This window comes from Corvus moneduloides, chromosome 6 (genome assembly GCF_009650955.1).
Source record: "Corvus moneduloides isolate bCorMon1 chromosome 6, bCorMon1.pri, whole genome shotgun sequence".
Lineage (NCBI taxonomy): Eukaryota > Metazoa > Chordata > Aves > Passeriformes > Corvidae > Corvus > Corvus moneduloides.
The window spans coordinates 10,918,374-10,937,455 of record NC_045481.1 but is presented as its reverse complement, the minus strand read 5'-3'; the positions used below and the strand labels follow the sequence as shown (position 1 = coordinate 10,937,455).

The 19,082-nt window shown below is 39.9% G+C and overlaps 1 protein-coding gene across 1 annotated transcript in view; it reads left to right on the top strand.

Moving 5' to 3' along the window:
* The window catches only part of DYNC1H1 (dynein cytoplasmic 1 heavy chain 1), a 45,862-nt gene that overhangs the window by 18,082 nt on the left and 8,698 nt on the right, over positions 1-19,082 (top strand). Inside the window, exons 28-63 of the mRNA XM_032113280.1 lie at positions 1,194-1,294; positions 2,795-2,954; positions 3,220-3,463; positions 3,655-3,838; positions 4,325-4,537; positions 4,708-4,946; positions 5,057-5,213; positions 5,600-5,827; positions 6,119-6,349; positions 6,461-6,601; positions 6,841-7,074; positions 7,674-7,880; positions 7,985-8,106; positions 8,478-8,643; positions 8,883-9,046; positions 9,324-9,453; positions 10,221-10,354; positions 10,612-10,726; positions 10,848-11,009; positions 11,086-11,300; positions 11,387-11,591; positions 11,731-11,904; positions 12,005-12,124; positions 12,251-12,371; positions 12,963-13,158; positions 13,811-13,928; positions 14,884-15,099; positions 15,636-15,848; positions 16,035-16,162; positions 16,575-16,728; positions 17,451-17,597; positions 17,680-17,830; positions 18,012-18,265; positions 18,417-18,551; positions 18,656-18,750; positions 18,843-19,017. Coding sequence (XP_031969171.1) covers positions 1,194-1,294; positions 2,795-2,954; positions 3,220-3,463; positions 3,655-3,838; positions 4,325-4,537; positions 4,708-4,946; positions 5,057-5,213; positions 5,600-5,827; positions 6,119-6,349; positions 6,461-6,601; positions 6,841-7,074; positions 7,674-7,880; positions 7,985-8,106; positions 8,478-8,643; positions 8,883-9,046; positions 9,324-9,453; positions 10,221-10,354; positions 10,612-10,726; positions 10,848-11,009; positions 11,086-11,300; positions 11,387-11,591; positions 11,731-11,904; positions 12,005-12,124; positions 12,251-12,371; positions 12,963-13,158; positions 13,811-13,928; positions 14,884-15,099; positions 15,636-15,848; positions 16,035-16,162; positions 16,575-16,728; positions 17,451-17,597; positions 17,680-17,830; positions 18,012-18,265; positions 18,417-18,551; positions 18,656-18,750; positions 18,843-19,017 — 6,149 coding nt within the window. The remainder of the gene's footprint in view (positions 1-1,193; positions 1,295-2,794; positions 2,955-3,219; positions 3,464-3,654; positions 3,839-4,324; positions 4,538-4,707; positions 4,947-5,056; positions 5,214-5,599; positions 5,828-6,118; positions 6,350-6,460; positions 6,602-6,840; positions 7,075-7,673; positions 7,881-7,984; positions 8,107-8,477; positions 8,644-8,882; positions 9,047-9,323; positions 9,454-10,220; positions 10,355-10,611; positions 10,727-10,847; positions 11,010-11,085; positions 11,301-11,386; positions 11,592-11,730; positions 11,905-12,004; positions 12,125-12,250; positions 12,372-12,962; positions 13,159-13,810; positions 13,929-14,883; positions 15,100-15,635; positions 15,849-16,034; positions 16,163-16,574; positions 16,729-17,450; positions 17,598-17,679; positions 17,831-18,011; positions 18,266-18,416; positions 18,552-18,655; positions 18,751-18,842; positions 19,018-19,082) is intronic.

Sequence of the window (19,082 nt, the reverse complement as noted above, 5' to 3'; positions counted from 1 at the left end):
TGGCAAGATTCATTCTATTACTGTATTGATCAAGCACACAAGGAAAAATCTGATTAAAAGCAATCTAGGATGGTTTATGTGGAGACTAGGGACACAAGGATAAGCAGGGATAACAGTAAGGGATGCAGAGGGGTAAGAAAAACTACCATTGGGTCAAAAGGGTCAGAGTGGACTCCCTTGCCAAACTTAGCTTCAGACTGGATCAAGTTTAGGTCTGAAGGATTTAGCAGTATTTCATTACTTAATCAGTACAATAATAGCAGTACTTGAACAATTGATTAATTTAAAACAAAATTATTCAGTAGGATTTTCTGTAAGCAGAGCAGTAACTTGACAAAAAGTTTTGCTTAGTTATAGACCTAAATTGGCAACACTCATGAGGCACGCAGACATGAAGTATGTGCAAAGGTATACCTATGAAAAATTCCCCTTGAATTCAGTGGATGGCTTTGCATCTCTCCACAAATGAAGGGTTGGGTCTCAAGGAGTGGGGGGTATCAGCCCAGGTTCAGTTGTCAGCTTTCAGTGGCAATCCTCCATTGCAAACTGGAGAGATCACAAGCTCTAAGAGGCATCCCACAATCCTGGTCACAGCCTGCTGCAGTCCAGGAGATCTCAAAGGGTCTTAGGACCACTGTTTATAGAGTTGCAAAATTATTGGCTTTAGTCATCACTAAATTTCCGTCCTGACCACAATCCGAGTTGGTTACTAGAATGTTCCTTGAAAAGTCCAACAACAAAAATATTACTCTACTTGGTCTGTTGTTCAGACAGAAAAAATGTAAGTCTCAAGGCTATGAATTGAAAAACAGGAGCTCATTAGACAACAGATGTTGTGGGAGCAGACAGGGTTTCTGATAAGCTCAAGGGGAGCTAACTGGTGCCGTTAATGTAGGCCAAGGCCTAACAAGCATTCCTGAGACTGTAGTGTGGCCTGGGATGGGGTTTAAGGGGTGGACTGGGGAAAGGATGTGCACTCCCACAATACAGTGTTAATGTAAACATGCAAAACACTTATAACTAAGATACCAAAGAACAAAATGGTGTTTCGGGGGAAGTTGGAACAGTTTTAGATTTCAGTTGAACCCTCTTGAACAGGCACCTTCAGAATCCGCATGCTGGCAGATTGCATGAGTTGGCAGTGCTGCTCAGATGATAAACACTAAAGTGTGTCCATCCCATTTCAAAAACAGGTCCTGCTGGTACTGGTAAAACAGAATCTGTTAAAGCTCTTGGGCATCAGCTTGGCCGCTTTGTGTTGGTTTTCAACTGTGATGAAACATTTGACTTCCAGGTAAGCTGTTTGATTGAAACAATGTAGTCTTCATTAACAAGCAGTAGGAATCTCTTCAGAACTCCGAAACAGCCAGCAGTGTTTATTTTCAAGGTGATTATCTGTAAGTCTTAACTGAGCTGGTGTCTGTGGGTCATATAGAACCTCTGTAACAAAAAAATGCCTAAAGCAGAAGTGGGGCAGAACACTGCTAGAGCAGAGGTTCTGGGTTTTTTGAACAGGTAGTTCTGTAACAGCAAATGGAGGGAAAGGAAGTACAAGGCAGGGGCTTAAGACTGGTTTTAGGAAAGTAACTTTAAACTATGTAGTTTGCATTGATAGTACTGGTTTAATGAGGAACAGATGGGAGTGTGAGACTGCTGAAGTAGCTGCACTTTACCAAATTATCCTTTACAACACAGATGTGCAGTTTATCTCATCATGTGAAGAATTCTTCAGAACTAAGAAAATTTATCCAGATATTTGAAGATGAATGACATCTTCAAACTGAGAACCAGATGAAATGGTTCTGTAAACTGTAACACAGCAAATTGTCTCCAAATGAAAACTTTGGTCAAGTGTATAGATAAAAAATAATGTAAAACATGGACAAGGAATCACTGAACTTTTCAGACTCTGCCAGGTTGGCCATGTGTGGGCTTTTTTCTGTACAGCTGTATTTTGACCAGATCAGGATTCCATTAAGCCAGCATTTGGCTCACAGGGGTGACTGTAAGAAAGTGCCTAGGGAGTATAAAAATCACCAATAATGTGATCCTTCCTTGCCCCAGCTCCCTTCCTCCCTCTGGCAGTTAAGAGGATCAGGAGTCCCACTGGAAAAGTATTAGTCTGTTCATGCTCCCGTGAACGTTTCTTCATGTACTATTTCTCCCCTTCAATCCACTTGCACACTTGGTTCTATAACATCTTTACCGAATTGTTCTACTGTGCACTATTACTATGCACTTCATGAAAAAGCACCTTCTTTTTGTCTTTTTTTAATGATTCCTATGTTCTTGTAGTAGAAAAGACAGTGAATAATTTATTCCCATTCATCTGAAACCAGTAGATTCTAGACCTCCATCATATTCCCTCATGTTGCCTTCTACAGAATCTTACCTTAAAGGTTGTTCTTTATGTGGAAAGGTTATCATACTCTGGCCATTCAATTTCCTCTTCTGAAATGTTTTGTAGTTCTTATATCCTCCTTGTGATAAAGGACTAGAACTGCACGTGATGTTATTGGTATCAGCAGACAAAACATTATGCAGTGGACTTAGTTTGCCTGTTTTGGAACACACTGCGGTACAGTATGGAGTAATAGAGAGCTATGGTTGTCTTCTGTGGTTCTGTGAAGCAGTGAAAGCTGAATGTCAGAACCCTTTCATAACTCTACAATACTACAAATACAGTACCCTACAATTAAACACAGCTTCTTCCTGCCTTGGATGCATTGTGTAAAGTGCTCTTCTCTGCTTCCTTTAACGATGCAATTGAGTGAATTTTCCCCTCTTTGTGCAGGCAATGGGGCGCATCTTTGTGGGACTTTGCCAAGTGGGTGCATGGGGCTGCTTTGACGAGTTCAACAGACTGGAGGAGAGAATGCTCTCTGCAGTTTCACAGCAAGTTCAGTGCATCCAGGAAGCATTGCGAGAGCATTCCAACCCCAACTATGACAAGAGTATGTAATTCTTTTCTAACATCCTTCATGCTGTTTTGTTGCTAAGCTACATTTCTTGCAAATAATGCAAGGATGAAGCTATTTTATGTCAAAGCTTAAATATTGATGTAACTTTCAGCTGGTAGAAATTTATATTGTTTGAGTTGCAGTATTGGAGAACCTGCTGTCCATTACTGTAGGAAACTAAAATAGGATAAAGTATGACTTCAGTTCTCAGAGTGATTGATTACTGACTCAGGTATAACTAAATACACTCTCTTTTCAGCTGCAACACCCATTACCTGTGAACTGCTGAACAAACAAGTCAAAGTGAGCCCTGACATGGCAATCTTCATCACCATGAATCCTGGCTATGCAGGCAGATCTAATCTGCCTGACAATTTGAAGAAGTTGTTCCGTAGCTTGGCAATGACAAAACCAGACCGTCAGTTGATTGCCCAGGTCATGTTGTACTCCCAGGGTTTCCGTACAGCTGAAGTTCTTGCCAATAAGATAGTACCATTCTTCAAGTGAGTAACAAGTTTGGCTTCAGTCAGTAACAATAGAACTTACAGTTCAAAGCTATAATCTTTGCAACTCACTAAGCATATTGTGCAGCAATCATTTCAAGCAAAAGTTTCAAGTAAAGAATGATATTTACTGAGTATTATGTTGGTTCATACTGAGAATCAAATTGTATTTTGCCTCTTTTGCTTCTTAGGCTTTGTGATGAACAGTTGTCCTCCCAAAGTCACTACGATTTTGGCCTGAGAGCACTGAAGAGTGTGCTGGTTAGTGCAGGTAATGTGAAGAGGGAGAGAATTCAGAAGATAAAGCGGGAGAAAGAAGAGCGTGGTGAAGTTGTTGATGAGGGAGAAATCGCTGAGAACTTGCCAGAGCAAGAGGTAATGTGTGTGCAAAGTCTCTGCTTCTGTGATAGATGATGCACACTAAACAAAGAAATTAACCCTTCAGTGTTTACCATTTAATATTAAGCCATGTGAACAAAGTAATGTTAGTTACCAAAGGTAATTTGATAGCTTAGAAGCACCAAGTTAAACATGTTTTCCAACTCCCTGAATTGTAGTGAAAAATTCATTCCTATGAGGTGGTGCTTATGACACTTATTGCTGCTCAGCATCTCAGCAATTAATGCCAGAAGCATATTGAAGAGACATGAAAAACCAGACTTGCATAAACTGAAAATCAATAGGAAGTCATTGGGTAGTTCCGAAGTTGAAACCCTGTCAGTGGTTGTTTTGACTGAGACTGCCCTGGTTTGGTACCTAATCAGTTAAGTATTTAGTGAAGTATTCCTTGTCAAACACATTTGGTGAAGTGAACTTAACAAAAAAATCTTAAATGAAATGTGTCTCACTCTCTCTCTGCAGATTCTGATCCAAAGTGTATGTGAAACTATGGTACCAAAGCTGGTTGCAGAAGACATTCCACTGCTGTTCAGTCTCCTTTCTGATGTATTCCCTGGAGTACAGTATCACCGTGGAGAGATGACAGCCTTGAGAGAGGAACTTAAAAAAGTGTGTCAGGAAATGTACCTTACCTATGGTGATGGAGAAGAAGTTGGTGGCATGTGGGTTGAAAAGGTAAAATCTAAAACTGAAAATGTGGAATTGAAGTTTATGTATAAGACTAAATTTACTTTTATATTATGAAAGGTGGAAAGCTTTTAAATTTTTGTTGTCTTAAACAAACAATACCTAAAAGCTTAGATTAACTGCTGAAGTTAATTGGTACGTTATTTCTTGTGTCACAGGTTCTTCAGCTGTATCAGATTACACAGATAAATCATGGTTTGATGATGGTTGGTCCCTCTGGAAGTGGAAAGAGCATGGCTTGGAGAGTACTTCTGAAGGCCCTTGAACGTCTGGAGGGTGTGGAAGGTGTCGCTCACATTATAGATCCAAAAGCAATCAGCAAAGATCACCTCTATGGTACTTTAGATCCAAACACCAGGGAATGGACAGATGGCTTGTTTACCCATGTCCTGAGAAAGTAAGTCTTTAATAGTACAAATGCAAAATGGCTGGTACATTTGTGCCAAGGATAATCTCGCCTTACCGAGTCTTAATTCTCTACTTCAATGACTATTGCCTTTAATATAGAATCATAGACAACGTGAGAGGTGAACTACAAAAACGCCAGTGGATTATCTTTGATGGTGATGTAGACCCTGAATGGGTTGAGAACTTGAACTCTGTTTTGGATGACAACAAACTTCTGACTCTGCCGAATGGAGAACGTCTCAGCCTCCCACCAAATGTAATGTTACTTTTTTTACATTGTGCTTATGTGCTGTATATAAGCTTGTTAGTTTAATTTAGTATTTACTAGTGTTGTCCCTCTTTCTCACCACAAGCAAAGTAATACTGAGTTCAGATTGTGGTTTGCTGGAGTAAGGAGTTTATGTGGAAACATTTCATGTTACACTTACTCTGACCCTGTAAGACAAAATGTGAATTAAGTCTTACGGTAAATGTCAATAATGATGAACTTACTTTAGGACAATATAATGCTGATGCTGATTATTCAGTGTCTAAATGCGAATTTGCATATTTTAAAAGGTCTCTGTTTTTTCACGGAAAGGGTTTGTATTGTTTTGCTCTTGATTGGCTGTTTTAAAGTCATTTTAAATTTCTGTTTTTCAGGTGCGTATCATGTTTGAAGTACAGGATCTGAAATATGCCACTTTGGCTACAGTGTCAAGGTGTGGTATGGTCTGGTTCAGTGAGGATGTTCTCAGTACAGACATGATATTCAATAACTTCCTGGCCAGACTCAGAAGCATTCCTCTGGATGAAGGTGAGGAGGAAGCTCAGCGCAGGCGAAAGGGCAAAGAAGATGAAGGAGAAGAAGCAGCATCCCCAATGTTGCAGGTATAACTTGAATTACATTATGAGATTAAGTAGTAAAAATGCTTGTGTCGCAGGTACACCATATGTAGAATTTATGACAGCCTATCATATAAAAGCTGACTTCCTCTTTACATATTTTTTCTTTTTCTGGTTGGTTTTTTTTTTTGTTTGTTTGTTTGGTTTTTTTTTGGTTGTTGGTTTGGTTTGGTTTTTAAATATGAAGCATTTCAAACCTTAAACAAAATCATTTCTTTCTGCCTGGTAGTCAAATGAGAAGCAAATGCTTTGAGCAGTGTTTGTCTCCCCCAACAGATTCAGAGAGATGCTGCAACAATAATGCAGCCATATTTCACATCCAATGGCCTGGTAACCAAGGCACTTGAACACGCTTTCAAGCTGGAGCACATTATGGACCTCACCCGCCTGCGCTGCCTCGGCTCTCTGTTCTCCATGCTGCACCAAGCTTGCCGCAACGTGGCCCAGTACAATGCCAACCATCCCGACTTCCCGATGCAGATAGACCAGCTGGAGCGTTACATCCAGGTAAATGCAATCTGCTGTTAAGTGACTCCTGGTTTTGCCTAGATTTGAGTTACTCATTGAGTTTCGTTCCGTTACTCTCAAACCAATAGCTGCTGTTGCTGCTTCTTACAGAGGTACCTGGTCTATGCAATACTATGGTCTCTTTCTGGAGACAGTCGTTTGAAAATGAGAGCAGAGCTGGGAGAATACATTAGGAGAATCACCACTGTGCCACTGCCAACTGCACCCAACATACCTATAATTGACTATGAGGTAAACATTTCTTGTACTAGAAGTGTTGCTCTTTCATTTTCTTAAAAGCTTGCTTTAGATTTTGAAGACAAACCTGGAGAATAAACTGCTAGACTGTTTTAAATTTTGCAGTTTCACAGTTCAGCAAACAAGCTGCTTGTTTAAATAAACACATCAAATTTGACGTCACTTTAAAAAATTAATTAAGGTTTAGCTGGATTCCTGTCCTAAAATGTCTGATCATGTTTTTGTGCTCCTAGGTGTCCATAACAGGTGAATGGGTGCCATGGCAATCCAAAGTTCCTCAAATTGAAGTTGAAACGCACAAAGTTGCAGCTCCTGATGTTGTGGTGCCAACCCTAGATACAGTTCGGCATGAAGCATTGCTGTACACTTGGCTGGCAGAGCACAAACCTCTGGTGCTCTGTGGCCCACCAGGCTCCGGAAAGACCATGACCCTCTTCAGTGCTCTCAGAGCTCTGCCTGACATGGAGGTACACAAGAGAGAGAGAGTGTGTGTGTGTGTATGTGTGTGTGTGAATTACAGAGTAGTAGCAAGTCTTTAATCTTCTTAAGATTAAAGATAGCATGGAAATTATTGCCTAGCCAGAACTCAGTGATAGCTTCACCTCAGTCAGTCATGTGTATATATAGCAAAAAATAAAAATCATGTTGAGGAGAATACAAATTCGTTTCTCAAGTTCCTTAGCCTAAAACTGCTTTCTTTGTTTGCCATTTTAGTAACAGAGGAACATTGCTACATTCAGTATTTAAAAACCTGTGCAATTGTTTGAGTAGCTCTCATCCTTCTGTATATTTAGGTGGAATGACAGTTACATGAGGCCGTGATATTCAAAATACAGGGTTGGGCAAGATACACTGCTGCATGGTAAATGGAGAACCTACAGTGGGAAGCAAAGAGTATATAGGCTGTATATACCTGTATATTTATGGTAATATACCTGTAATGTGGATGGTAGTTATATTTCCACTGCGAACAGCTGAACATAGCTGTTTTCAGGACTCTTAATACTCTCTCTTTCAAGCCTTAGTGTATTTTAATTTTTTTTTTTTTCACTGTTCTCTTTTTAAGGTGGTTGGACTCAACTTTTCAAGTGCTACCACTCCAGAACTGCTGTTGAAAACTTTTGATCACTACTGTGAATACAGGCGTACCCCTAATGGAGTGGTGCTGGCTCCTGTGCAGTTAGGAAAGTGGCTGGTGCTGTTCTGTGATGAAATCAACTTGCCAGATATGGATAAGTATGGCACACAGAGAGTCATATCCTTCATTAGACAGGTTTGTTTTTCTTTTTAAGCAACTGTAAACTGTATCACAACAGCTACTTTTAGGGGAATACAATGTTCCACTGATTTGATTTTATTTTTACTATTTTGTTCCAGATGGTGGAACATGGAGGATTCTACCGTACATCTGACCAGACCTGGGTGAAACTGGAGAGAATTCAGTTTGTTGGTGCATGTAATCCACCTACTGATCCTGGAAGAAAACCTTTATCACACAGGTAATGTGTCTAGTAGATTCTATATAACAACAGAATCAGAGTCAAAACTGAAGCATTGATTTTGTAATCTGTTCTTAATACACTTGTTTAGCAACAGCTGTGCTGAAATCGTGTTCCTTGCTTTTGCACTACCTGCTGCTTGGTTCTTATCATGACAGCCAGGCAGCAGACTCAGTGTTAGGCTGTTGAATCACCTATCTGAAACACTTCAGAATACTTTTTGGTCCAAGTCATTAAGGAGCAATCAAACCAACTGCAGTTACTGATGATGATTTTTGAAGCAAGGAGTTACTTAATTTTGGCAAAAGATAATGAAGAGAATACAGATTGTAATTTGACTTTCTGTACTGTGTAATTTGCTAATCTTTCAGATTTTTACGACATGTTCCTGTGGTTTATGTGGACTATCCTGGACCAGCTTCACTTACTCAAATATATGGAACATTCAATCGTGCAATGCTGAGGCTGATCCCATCACTTCGCACATATGCAGAACCTCTCACTGCTGCTATGGTAGAATTCTACACAATGTCTCAGGTAACTAGTTAAGTGCAACTCCAAACTCTAGTTAGAAGGCTTCCTTTTATGCTGAATCATTTAACATGCATTGTTTACCTTTCACATGGATAATATGTGTACAGTACTCAACCAGTTACTTGAGTTCTGGCAAAAATGACTAAATTATGCTGTCAGCATAATACCTTGCAATGCCAAGGCCTGTACAAAAATATGGTGCAATTTTGAGATAAAGTAACTAATTAAGTTTAAATTTTTAGGAGAGATTCACTCAAGACACGCAGCCACACTACATCTATTCACCTCGTGAAATGACTCGGTGGGTGAGAGGTATATTCGAAGCATTAAGACCACTAGAAACCTTACCAGTTGAAGGCCTTATCAGGATTTGGGCCCACGAAGCCTTACGTCTCTTCCAGGACAGGTAAAATAATTGTGAGTTGGGGAGGCAAAACCATAAAGAGTCGAAAATTAATTCTCCCTATTCCTTGCCAACTTTCATTAGAAGATCAAACTAAAGTGTGCTTCATGTTAAATAGCTGGAATGCCAATGAGAATATTTCCCTTCACTCCAGCTTGACTCTCTTGGGAGTTGTATCTGTACAAAGCACAAATATACTTCAGTCACAGTGCTTCCACGTGGTGTGATTATATCTTCCCATTACAGAGGACTGTACTCACTGGCTTACTTCTTTATCCAGACTTGTGGAAGATGAGGAGAGACGCTGGACTGATGAGAACATTGACATGGTTGCTCTGAAACATTTCCCCAACATTGACAAAGAAAAGGCTATGAGCAGACCTATCTTATACAGCAACTGGCTGTCAAAGGCAAGTAAAACTTTTTAAAAAAAATTTTAAATAGGTTGGATGCAACTCACCATCTGAGTGATGAAGCTGTTATGACTGTATTAAAATGATAATCAGTGTCCATCATTTTGTTAAATTGATCTCCAGTAAATTTTTACTGTGATTATCTGTGAGCTTTGCCACAAAGTTAATAGCTGTTATGCGAGGGATGCTATTGTAAGAGTTACCGTGGGATGTAAAGGCAGTATTAAATAATATTTCTCAAGAATAGTGTGACACTACCAGGTGACAGTTATTCTTTATGGAATCGCTTGGATAAGGCAGTGACCCTTGAGAAATACTGGTATTACACATTTTCTGGTGACCTATTTCTTGTAATCTGAAGTGATCCATCTGGGCAGTCCATACAAATCCCAATGGGTTGAGCCAAAAGTCCACCTGGCTTGCTACCCATCTCTGACCAATAGTAAGTGACTAGGAAAGGCTGTTTAAAATAAATTGGGGAAGGGAGTAAGTCTGTAGTGCTACTTCCCAGTGTCTTTGGTAGCTGGCAGCACAGGCTTAGCCTGTGATAGGTTCAGTAGATACAGTGTTTAAACCCCATGCTGCTATCTGTGACGCTCTAGGCAGTGGACATGTTCCTGTGCAAGTTAAATGAGTATAGTATTCTTAAGCTTTTCTAGAGGATTGCTACTTCAAGTATTCTAGCAGTTCTGCTTTTGTGTACTCATAAAGTTACCCCTAAGCAAATTCCTTAGTCTCCATACTGTATCAACTGGTTCTTTTAGGATTATATCCCAGTGGATCAAGAAGAACTAAGAGACTATGTGAAAGCTAGGCTTAAAGTCTTTTATGAAGAAGAACTTGATGTTCCACTTGTCCTGTTCAATGAAGTCTTGGATCATGTGTTAAGAATTGACCGGTAAGTTGAGACTTCCATTGCTGCTCATGTAAGCCATATTTAGACTTATTCTAAAACAGAGTAGCCTCAGTACAAAGTAAGAATGAAGCATGGTCTCATTGTTGTCTATAGAAAATATAGTGCCAGCCTCCAGATAGCAGGATCCTATCTGGAAAGGTATGTCAGTTTTGGTACTAACTTGAAGCTTAGGTGTTCTAGGAAAAGCTTCAGTAAGTTTCTAACACTTATCAATCACAATTGGTTGTGTTCTTTTTCAGAATCTTCCGTCAGCCACAGGGCCACTTGCTGCTAATTGGAGTCAGTGGAGCAGGGAAAACAACCCTGTCAAGATTTGTTGCCTGGATGAACGGTTTGAGTGTCTACCAAATCAAGGTTGGTGTGCTAGTTTAACTTCTGAAAACCTGCAAGTCAAAACTCCCACTTATATATTGACCCCTAAAATCCCATTAAAAGCTAAGCCAAAATGTTAATGACCAGTATTAACTCTTACCAGGTTCACAGAAAATACACAGGTGAAGATTTTGATGAAGACCTTAGGACAGTATTGAGACGTTCTGGGTGTAAAAATGAAAAAATAGCTTTTATCATGGATGAGTCAAACGTCTTGGATTCTGGATTCCTGGAGAGAATGAACACTCTCCTAGCCAACGGAGAGGTAAGAAGATTTTGAGTAACTATTTTAAGCACCTTTTTACAACCATAAACTACAACAAAAATATCTTTTGAATTAGGTTCCTGGTCTCTTTGAAGGAGATGAATATGCTACCCTGATGACTCAGTGTAAAGAAGGAGCACAAAAAGAAGGTTTAATGTTAGATTCGCATGAGGAACTCTACAAATGGTTCACCAGCCAAGTTATTCGGAATCTCCATGTAGTGTTCACTATGAATCCATCTTCTGAGGGCCTGAAGGACAGGGCAGCTACTTCTCCTGCACTCTTCAACAGGTAATTGCTGCATATTCTAACATATGTTACAAGTATCATTAAAACGCTGCTTCTGGGAAAGTCTTCACAAATGCTTTTTATTTCAGATGCGTCTTGAACTGGTTTGGAGACTGGTCAACTGAGGCACTATACCAAGTTGGCAAAGAGTTCACAAGCAAAATGGATCTTGAGAAACCAAATTACATTGTGCCTGATTACATGCCAGTTGTGTATGATAAGCTGCCACAGCCACCATCACACAGGGAGGCTATTGTTAATAGCTGTGTGTTTGTGCACCAGACTCTTCACCAGGTATGTTATTATTACGCTGCTTAACTTACACTTACCTCTAGGCCATGGCATCATTCACCAGTTTCCTAAAAACTATGATCCTTGGCATCCAAATAAATTTTAGAGCAGTGCACGTTCTACAACTTTTTGTTCCCTAAAGGCTAATGCTCGGCTGGCAAAACGAGGAGGCAGAACAATGGCAATCACACCACGTCACTATTTGGACTTCATCAACCATTATGCCAACTTGTTCAATGAGAAACGAAGTGAACTGGAGGAACAGCAAATGCATTTGAACGTTGGTCTTAGAAAAATCAAGGAAACAGTTGATCAGGTATGTATCTTTAAAACTTTGCTCTCTGTAAGGCTGGAGTGATTAAATAGATCTCAGTGCTTAATATGAATTCTCTCTTCCATCTTAAAATTGATCTCAGGTGGAAGAATTGCGGCGTGACCTAAGAATAAAGAGTCAGGAGCTGGAAGTGAAAAATGCAGCAGCCAATGACAAGTTGAAAAAGATGGTGAAAGATCAACAGGAAGCTGAGAAGAAAAAGGTAAAAATTTTTATTAAATCTCTGTGCATAGCAACTATTTTATTTACAAAACAGAGTCTACAGAGCAAGTACTGGAAGAAATTCAGCTTCTAAAAAGCATATTTTGTCTGTGAAATTCTCTTACAGGTTATGAGCCAGGAGATTCAGGAACAGCTGCACAAGCAGCAGGAGGTCATTGCAGACAAACAGATGAGTGTGAAAGAAGATCTTGACAAAGTGGAACCTGCTGTCATTGAAGCTCAAAACGGTATGTAAACATTTGAAGAGATCACACTGTGGTCTTGGATATAAAACTGGTCTATGGGAATGTGTTCTGTTGTCATCTGGCTTGGTCCTGTCTAATAAAAGTGTAGGCTCTTAGCATGGGGCTGAACAGAGTTGAAGAAATCCCTTCTTCTAAATTCACAGTCTTTGAGCTGTGATTTTTGTGCTATTTTTTTTTCCTGTGTGTAATAGTACCAATCTGATACTTGATACTCCTGTGGCTTGTGGCTTAGTTTCTGGCAGACCAGCTGTAGAAAGATCAGTGATGCCCTGCTGTTGTACATACAGCATACAGTCAAGCTGTCCATTCATTAAACTGGGTAGACAAATCACTGGTTTTGAGTCAATTGTTTTTATGCAGCAAAGTAAGTTGCCTGTCCCCATTTGGCAAGTTGATATTCATGGAAGTCTTGTAATATAGTAGTTGTTCAGGAGTATCTGCTTCTGTAATAGCCTCATATTCCTTTCTAGAATCTTGAAGCATTTTTACAAATCCAGGGTGTACTCTACTGGGCTTTGCTAACTGTTTGCTTTCTTCCCAATCAACACTCTTCATCTTTCTGGCCCTGGTTAGCTGTGAAGTCAATAAAGAAGCAGCACCTGGTAGAGGTCCGTTCCATGGCTAATCCACCTGCAGCAGTTAAGTTGGCGCTGGAGTCCATCTGCCTGCTGTTAGGTGAAAGTACCACTGACTGGAAACAAATACGTTCCATCATCATGAGAGAGAACTTCATTCCAACCATTGTTAACTTCTCTGCTGAGGAAATCAGGTAAAGTGTGAGATATTTATGTGAACAAACTATTTATAAAGAATGGAGGGTCTTAACTGGACTGTCCTCTGTGTAATTGCTTTGGTAGCACGTGACTTCCTTTGACACCAGCTTACTGTACATGATGAACATGCAGGTGGTACAGGAAATGGACTGCTGAAGCCAAAGTGTATCATGCAAACTGGAGCAAAGCTGCTGCTTGTTGTGTGACTTCAAGGCATGGTTGCAAAGCAGCGTGTTGGTGTCCAAAGCCACAATGTCAGTCGAAAGTGGCCTTACAGCAATAACAGACCAGGCTGCTGAGGGCTTTATTCAGCTTAGGAGGTCAGCCTCTTAGCTGACTCTGAATGTGAGCTGAAGGTCAGACTAGAGACATCTGAATTCCCTTCCAAGTCCAAATTTTTCAGAGCAGAGTTGAGCAGTTTGTGAGTGACTAATCTTAAAATATTGATAAATTTTTTTTATCACCTGTAAGCTGTGATGTCTGAAACAACGTATGGAGCTACTTAAAACATCCCAGCTACTACTCAGCAAAACTGCCAGAGAATGTTCACTGTCCCCTGTGGAAGGCAGGCTAGATAAAGAGATACTGAGCAGCTCTGTGCTGACATACAGTGTACTCATGCTATCTGTAAAAATTTTTCCCTTGCAGTGATGCCATCCGGGAGAAGATGAAGAAAAACTACCTGTCAAACCCAAGTTACAACTATGAAATTGTAAACAGAGCATCACTGGCCTGCGGACCTATGGTGAAATGGGCAATTGCACAGGTAAAGTCAGCTTGAGGAAGCAAAGGCAAGGTGAAAAGAGTGAGCCAGAAGGCATATAGCAGTGTCTCAAGGCTCTGAATTTGCCTTTATTCAGCTAAGAACTGCAAGCTATTTTGCTTCAGAGAAATGGGGTAGATGGTTCAGATGAATGCTTATGCGATATATAGTGCTGTGCCAGAGAACTATTAGCCAGTTGTGGTACAGCCTCTGCACTGGAAAACTTTGAGTTTACAGTGAACATTAGTGGATACTTTCTGTATGTAATGTCGTTCTTCAGGACAATACAGTTCTTCACTGGAAAATGCAATGCAGTCCTCTTAATGAGACTGCATTTGTCTTGCCTCAGAGTAGAACACACTCAAGGCAGTTGTGCCAAGGTCTTTTAGGCAGACTTTTAAATACTTGACTAGTTTCCTAAAGGAATAGGCTTTGGGGCATCTTGCCCCCAGACTGAGATACCCAAAAAGGATTTTACTTGCTGTTGGTGTTCAATACAGCAGAATGTTTGGCTTGTTAAAACGGTGCCTGCTTGGAATGGCATGATCTGGAGAGAGTGTACTTAATTTGAATCTGCCAACAGGTCCTGTCCTAATTGTTCTGTGGCTTAGCTTTACTTATTTCATTGCTAAGAAAGGCAGATTAGCACAGTATTGGCATGGACACCATATTGAATATTTATGTAAGATGATGCTGTGCACTTTTTAATGTGGTCTGATCCTGTGTAAGTCTACAGAGCAGCACAAGAATCTTGCAAAAAGCAATTATGTTTCTGTGCTTAGTTTAAATTAGTTCCTAGGGATTGGTAAACAAAGTTTCTCTAAAGTAGTTGTTAATTCTTACAGAGATCAGAAGTACATAAATTTGAAAAGATGCAGTTGATAGTATATACCTGAATGCTGTGGTTCTTGTTAACAGTCATTTTTGAAAGTATAAAGGTTCTATTTACCATTTGCAGCTGAACTATGCTGATATGTTGAAAAGAGTGGAACCTCTACGCAATGAACTGCAGAAGCTGGAAGATGATGCCAAAGACAACCAACAGAAAGCAAATGAAGTGGAGCAGATGATTCGGGATCTTGAGGCCAGTATTGCCCGTTACAAAGAAGAATATGCAGTACTGATTTCGGAGGCTCAAGCTATTAAGGCAGACTTGGCTGCTGTAGAAGCAAAAGTAAGACTTTATATACCAATAATTTTCCATTCTATAATCTTTGACAGTCCAAAATTGAATTGTTCTTCAAGCTTGAGAGTGGACTTGGTTGCTTCCCTTCTGCAGTGCATTTAAACTGTTTCATCTCTGGGTGTCATGAGGCTTCTCAAGAAACCTGTCGGGAGTTAGAGAAATATCAACTCATGTTGCCACTAGATTAACAAGACAGTTCTCATAAGGTTTAAAATACGTAGAAAGCCTTTGAAAACCGGCATGGATGTAGTGTGATTGTAATGTCTTAACTGGACTTAAAGGAGGGGAGGGTAGATTTTTCTATGTACTTGATATCATACATTAGTATGTTGCTACTGTACTAGTACTTAGCACTTTTAAGTTCCTCAAGTAACAGTTAAAATCAACATAATAAATAAGCACTGAAGTGGAGAACCCCAAATTTAATCTCATGCTGAGCTTTTAAATTTAAATTGGGCCTTGAGAGACTTGTAATTTGACAACAGTTCATCATCTAAAGAATCTACTTCGCCACTTATTTCTAGGTAAACCGTAGCACAGCTCTTCTGAAGAGTCTTTCTGCTGAACGTGAAAGATGGGAGAAGACAAGTGAGACTTTCAAAAACCAGATGTCCACTATTGCAGGAGACTGTTTACTTTCGGGAGCTTTTATTGCTTATGCTGGCTACTTTGATCAGCAGATGCGTCAGAATCTGTTCACTACATGGTCTCACCATTTGCAGCAAGCAAATATCCAGGTAAAGATCCAGTCATGATAAGTTAACCATAAACTGATTTACTGCAGGAGTTAAACTTTAGGATTGCTAGGTAAAGAATGGAGCGGTTGGAAAAGAGCACTTTGTAGAGCTGCATTTACTTCAAAAGTCTTCACCAGCTGGTTGGAGAATGTCACGTTAAATATTAACTGTGTTTGCTTCCTGCAGTTCCGCACAGACATCGCAAGGACCGAGTACCTTTCCAACGCCGATGAGCGGCTGCGCTGGCAAGCAAGTTCTCTGCCTGCAGATGACCTGTGCACTGAGAATGCCATCATGCTCAAGCGCTTTAACAGGTACTTCATTCTAAGATACGGAGTTCTGAAGCAACATTCTCACAGGAGGCAGGGTTTGCACCTACTGAATCACAGTAGCTCCTTCAAAGCACTGTTTCACTGGTGTGTGAAACTAATGTTTGTAAAAGCTTCTCAACCATGCGTAAAACAAAAGCTCTCATTCACCTTTGTTTGCCTTTTTTGTTATGCTTAGCTGTTAAAATAAGTTGCCTTGAACTGAAGCTGTTTTGTTGCCCAAATACAAACTTACCTTTCAAAACTCTGAAGTGAGTCACTGAACCTGCCTCAACTTAGTGAAGGAATAAACAAGGTTTTAGAGTTGAGACTAATAATGCAATGTAAATTCATAAAACTGCTTTGACATTCTGCAGTCAAAACCTAAATAATGAAAGTGGTTTATTTTTAACTTAAGGTATCCCTTGATCATTGATCCCTCTGGGCAAGCTACAGAGTTTATCATGAATGAATATAAAGACCGTAAGATAACTCGTACAAGTTTCTTGGATGATGCTTTCAGGAAGAACTTGGAAAGTGCCTTGAGATTTGGTAACCCACTTCTGGTTCAGGTTAGTGGCACGATGATGTAGAAACTATTTAAATTCTTGAATTCTATCCTGTGTACTAGAAAAGTTTGCAATTGTTCTCTTAGTAACATGCCAACAACTTTATTTTCAACTTACAATTTAACAAGTAAACTAGTGATACATGTGGTGTTAGTCCTGAGAAGAATTAGTGAGCTACAGAATCAAAAGAACTTACTTCCTTTTCCACCATTTTGAGATCAAATTCTTTTATTTTGAAATGATCTTTCTTTACTTCCACACTATAAAATGACTTGCAACCTAACTGTTCCTTTGTTTTCATGTGCTTTCTCTAGTCATATGATATGGCTAGTTATCTAGAATTAAATCTACTCTGAGTATCAGGGAGAAATTTCAGTAATATAAAGAAATAGGCAACTATAGGAATAGTTGACTTTCACTTGAAATCGGTGGGTTTTTTGCTTCTCAGTATGGAAATGGAAAAGATCAGTAACTGTTAACTTGTGCTGTTTAAAATAGGGCTTACATGCAGTAGAGCTAACAAAATTACCACCACTAATAATACTCCTCTTCTGCCCCTGTGTAGCTCAATTACACATCTAAAGTGCAAATACATTCTGAATGTGATCCCCATTCCAAACCAACTGCCAATTGTTTACTTACCAGAATTTTAATCCCCAGTTGGATTGGGAGTTTTAGACTGAGACATTTGCGAACAACAGTCTTTAACACATATGTCTTTCTAGGATGTGGAGAGCTACGATCCAGTTCTGAATCCTGTTCTGAATCGTGAAGTCCGAAGAACTGGAGGCAGAGTTCTGATTACTCTGGGAGACCAAGATATTGATTTGTCACCATCTTTCGTTATCTTCCTTTCCACCAGAGATCCAACAGTAAGTAAAACAAAAGCTGTCCTGTTTGTAGAAATGGCACGTGAAGAGAGCTGAGAAAGTTTTTCCATGTTCCCTGTGACAGGTTGAATTCCCACCAGACCTCTGCTCTCGTGTTACCTTTGTGAACTTCACAGTAACTCGCAGCAGCTTACAGAGCCAGTGTCTGAATGAAGTCCTGAAAGCTGAAAGACCAGATGTTGATGAAAAACGCTCTGACCTCCTCAAGCTTCAGGGTATGTTTACTAAAATTAACTTCCTTCTGTTCTAAAAGATTACAGTGGGTTTACTCTAGTGATACATAGTGAAATATCTTCATACGCTGCTGTTTGTCCAATGGCAAAGTACACACAATATGCATAATTCTTAAAAACTAACATATCTGTACAATGTGACCTATCTTTTCTTCTAATTAAGGTGAATTTCAGCTGCGCTTACGTCAGTTGGAAAAATCCCTACTACAAGCACTTAATGAAGTGAAGGGACGTATCCTGGATGATGACACCATCATTACTACTCTTGAGAACCTGAAGAAGGAAGCAGCAGAGGTCACCAGAAAAGTAGAGGAGACTGATATTGTCATGCAAGAAGTGGAGACTGTTTCTCAGCAGTACTTGCCTCTTTCTACAGCTTGCAGCAGTATCTACTTTACTATGGAGTCACTGAAACAGGTAGGTTGAGTTCCTCCAATCAGGAGCTTGGTGTATTTACTGGTTAAAGCTAAATAGGCACTGCCCAGTATTGCAGTTTGGTAGGCATACTCTGCTGGTTATCAAACATCAGGATTGTAGAGAGAAAAAATAAAACTCTCTTCTCTTTCAGATACATTTCCTGTACCAATACTCCCTCCAGTTTTTCTTGGACATCTATCACAATGTCTTGTATGAGAACCCAAATCTGAAGGGAATTACAGACCATACTCACCGTCTCTCAATTATCACAAAGGATCTCTTTCAGGTTCAGTTTTTTAACTAATAAATGTAATTTATTATCTTTAATTCTTCATTTTTGAAGGGTCAGAGTTCAAAGCTTCTTACACTACTACTCTGTTTTGTTCCTAGGTGGCCTTCAATCGAGTGGCACGTGGCATGCTGCACCAGGATCACATAACGTTTGCCATGTTGTTGGCCCGAATCAAACTGAAAGGCACTATTGGGTAAATGTTTGTTTTCTTGCTTCATTTCAATTGAAAAAGGGAGGGATATCTTAAAGGCATTTAGCTAAAGTCTTCTTTTCCCTTAACATTAGGGAACCTACATATGATGCAGAATTCCAGCACTTCTTGAGAGGGAAGGAGATTGTACTAAACACTGCATCTCTCCCCAAAATCAATGGTTTGACTGTAGAGCAAACAGAGGCAATGATGAGGTTGAGCTGCCTTCCTGCATTTAAGGACCTTGTTTCAAAAGTTCAAGCTGATGAGGTAAGTGTTGGCTAGGGTCTGTCTCTCCACTGAGCTATCTTGTTAAGCTTTCCAGGTGTGTCTGC